Below are 3,798 nucleotides of genomic sequence, written 5' to 3'. Positions count from 1 at the left end.
CATTCTAGGCCAATAATAATGCTTCTTAAGATCAGAATGCATTTTCTTAACACTCGGATGCGCTGAATGTGGTGCTTTGTGGGCCTCTACCATAACCAAAACTCTCAAATCTCCCAACTCTAGAATGTACACACTCCCTCTATACAGTAGCAAACCTTTAGGATTCAATGAATAACCATCAAAATGTCCTTCCAATACACTGTCACTATCAATAACTTCCTTAACATCCTGAAACCAACGATCTGTGGAAAGGTTCTGTAAGATCCTTTCCTTAAGATCCAAAGTTAAGATCAAAGAAGGTAGTTCATGTCACCTTTTGCTAAGAGCATCAGCAACCACATTCTCCTTCCCTTGCACATATTTAATCTCGAAGTCGTATTCACACAGGAATTCCATCCATCTTCACTATCTAGCATTGAGGTGTGGTTGCGTGAAAAGATATTGAAGATTTCGATGATCAGAATGTAACTCAAAACGTTGAACCAAAAGAAAATGTTGCCACTTGGTCAAAGCATGCATAATCACAGCAAGTTCGAGATCATGAGTAGGGTAATTCACCTTATGACCCTTAAGCTTTTTGGACTCATAATCTATAACATGTCCATCTTGCATCAACGATGCCCCTATGTCATTCAATGATGCATCAGTGCAAACCACGAACTCCTTAGCTAAATTAGGGACCACTAGAACTTGTACACTGGTCAAACATTCCTTCAGTTTCTGAAATGCTACCTCACACTCAACTGTCCACACAAATTTCTGCCCTTTTCTCTAAAGAGATGTGATATGATGTGCTATTCTGGAGAAATTTAACACAAATCTATGGTAATAGCTTTGCTAAGCCCATGAAACTTCGAACCTCTAACACATTTGTAGGTGCAAGCCAATCTACAATAGCCCAAATTTTGGATGGATCCATAGAAATTCCATCACCTGAAATGACATGACCTAAATAGAAAATCTTTGCTTTGAAGAATTCGCACTTCCAAGGATTGGCAAAAAGTCTATTCCTATAAAGGCATTCCAAAACTTGCTTTAAATGCTGCTCATGCTCCTCAATAGAGTTAGAGTACACCATAATGTCATCTAGAAAAACTGCTACAAACTTATCTAGGTAAGTTCTAAACACACCATTCATTAGGCTCATGAATACAGAAGGTGCATTCGTTAACCCAAAAGGTACCACTATGAACTCGTATTGTCCATACCTTGTGCGAAAGGCCGTTTTATAAATATCATCTTCCTGGATTCTAAGTTGATGATATCCAAATTTTAGATCAATCTTTTAAAAGACTCAGGCACCCTTGACTTGGTCAATCAAGTCATCAATTTAGGCAAAGGATACTTGTTCTTAATAGTGACCTTGTTTAACTGTCTATAGTCAATACAAAGTCTTAAGGACCCATCTTTCTTTGACAAAGATCATTGTAGCATCCCATGGAAAAAAACTAGGACGTATCAAACCTTTCTCCAAAAGCTCATCCAATTGAAGTTTAAGTTAAAATAGCTCTTGAGCTATCATTCTGTATGGAGTCTTGGAAATTGGTTCCATTCCAGGTACTAAATCGATTCAAAAATCAATCTCTCTTCTAGGAGGTATTCCAAAAATCTCCTTAACAAAGACATCTGAATAACTTTGCAAGACTGGATGATTGAGAGAAGAACCTCGAACTATGAAATCTTCTAAGTCATTTACCAAAATGGCAAACAAACTACAACCTTTCCGAGCACATCTTGCCAATTGCTTGGCAGAAATAGTCCGCAAAGAGATAGGTCTCTTGATTCCTGCAATAATCTTAGCTAATCCAAGATCATCAACACAGTTGATTGTCTTATCCTTGCAATTCAAAATAGCTTGATGTGGTTCTAACCAATCCATTTCCAAAACTATGTCATACGTCCCTAAAGGTATAACCCTAAGGTTTGCTGAAGTAGTAAAAGATTTCATAAGAATCTTACAGTCAGGAGCAATCAAATCAGCACACACCCTAGAACCTGATTCTAACTCCACTTGCCAACTGTTATTTGCCTTAACAATAAGAATACCACTATGTGCAACTAAAGTAGAAGAAATGAATGAGTCTATAGCTCCAGAATCAAATAAAATAGATACTTTCATACCTTGAGTGATACCCTGAGCTTCAATAACCATGTTCTGGTGCTCGTCTTGCTTCTAATCCAGGGTTGCAAAGATGCAATGGTTCCTGGCAAAATCACCAACTGTCACTTCAGACCTAGCTAGCTTAGGTCCTACCTTCAGCTTGTCCCAATTAGGACACTGAGACTGATAATGACCTATCTATCCATAATGAAAACAATCAACAGGTTTCCTGAATCCCAAGTTCTGACTTGAAGGATTAGGAAATGGCTTGTTACTCTACACACTCTGAGGTGGTTGAGATGGTTTAGGATATTCTAAAACCTTGGAATTCTTATCGAACTTCCTCTTCTTGAATTTCCCACCTAAAAATATTGATTTTGTACTACTCTACGAAGGCTTCTGATTCTTACTAACATCAGGAGTAGGTGGATTCATGCTGGTCTTGTAAGAAGCCCCATGATAACCAGACTTCATCTCAATCAGGTTTTCTCACTCTGATGCTTCCTGCATTGTCAGAGGTCAAAAAGTCCTCACTTCCTCCCCAATCTTGGGCATAAGCCCTCTGATAAAATGCTAAATCATGGCCTTATCATTTTCAGCCCACCCAGAATACTTCTTAAGCTTGAAGAACCTACATTCATAAACTTTCACTATAGAGCCAGACTACATAATCTAAAAGAACTCCTCAGCACGGGCCTGCCGCCAATACTCAGACATGAATCTCTCCTTGAAGTGCTCAACAAAGAGCTCCTATGTAACTATGTAGATATCAATGCCAAGCTTCTCCAACTCTTGTTCCCACCACAAGGAACCAAATCCTCTCAAATGCATCATTGTCCATCTTACCTTCATGTTACTCATGTAATGGTGTAAGACAAAACATCACTCAATATTTAGCAGCCAAGCTTCTGCCATTGTACCCTATTTTTACCATAAAATAATAGCCCTTTCATCTTGGACAAATCCTTCAGTTGAGCTCTTGCCATAGGATCTTCCTCAATAGGAAGGTTAATACCCTCTACAAGAGGTCTCCTTCCATCTGCTCCCCCACCAGGAATCTAGTTGTTAGCCTAGATATTATCAAGATGTTCTAGAATCCTCTGAAGTAGCATAGCCTGGTCAGCTTGGTTATCCTGGTTGTTTCCAACCCCAGCATTTTGATCAAACTAATCATTTCCAGCATCATTCTGGTACTTAGGTCCTCTACCATGGCCCCTGCCCCTGCCTCTGCCTCTTCCCCTGTCAGCAAGGTTATCCTCAAGAATTCCATGTCTACGAGTTCCTCAAGTGATGGGAGGCATGATAGCAACCTAAAACAAAAATAAAAATCTATTAATAACGCATTGATGACCAAAAGTAACACCTCACTCTACCATAAACAAAAGAAAACTTGAAACAAAGAACGAGAACAAAGAATGCAATAAATTTTTTTATTTAAATCATCTCAACACAAGTTCCAATACAAGGATTGAATCACTCTTATACAAAAAAATTCCCAATGAAAGAGAATATCATCCAAATACACTTTCATTACAATAACAATACATAAAGAGTTCAATACAATCATGAAGTACAATTTCATCTCTAGACACCTATGTCCAACATAGGAACCCTAAATGCTGATTCAAGTAGTAACTTCAACAGATGTCTTTAGCTACTGGCTAAATAACTTGTTACACCTGAGAAACACACACAAC

At 38.4% G+C, this 3,798-nt stretch overlaps 1 protein-coding gene across 1 annotated transcript; it reads right to left on the bottom strand.

Moving 5' to 3' along the window:
- Window positions 1–1,570: 1,570 nt before the first annotated feature.
- On the bottom strand, window positions 1,571–3,371 carry LOC149536788 (uncharacterized). Its single transcript, XM_089806347.1, has 2 exons — window positions 3,250–3,371; window positions 1,571–2,018 (listed from the first exon to the last, which is right to left on the bottom strand). Exons 1-2 carry the CDS (start codon window positions 3,369–3,371, stop codon window positions 1,571–1,573), a joined length of 570 nt encoding a protein of 189 aa, XP_089662473.1.
- Between the last annotated feature and the right edge of the window lie 427 nt (window positions 3,372–3,798).

Source organism: Cupressus sempervirens, chromosome 10, assembly GCF_028749045.1.
Source record: "Cupressus sempervirens isolate cs-2001-9-10 chromosome 10, ASM2874904v1, whole genome shotgun sequence".
NCBI classification, from domain to species: Eukaryota; Viridiplantae; Streptophyta; class Pinopsida; order Cupressales; family Cupressaceae; genus Cupressus; species Cupressus sempervirens.
Note: the sequence above shows the minus strand (reverse complement) of the source record. Positions and strands in the feature narration are given on the sequence as shown.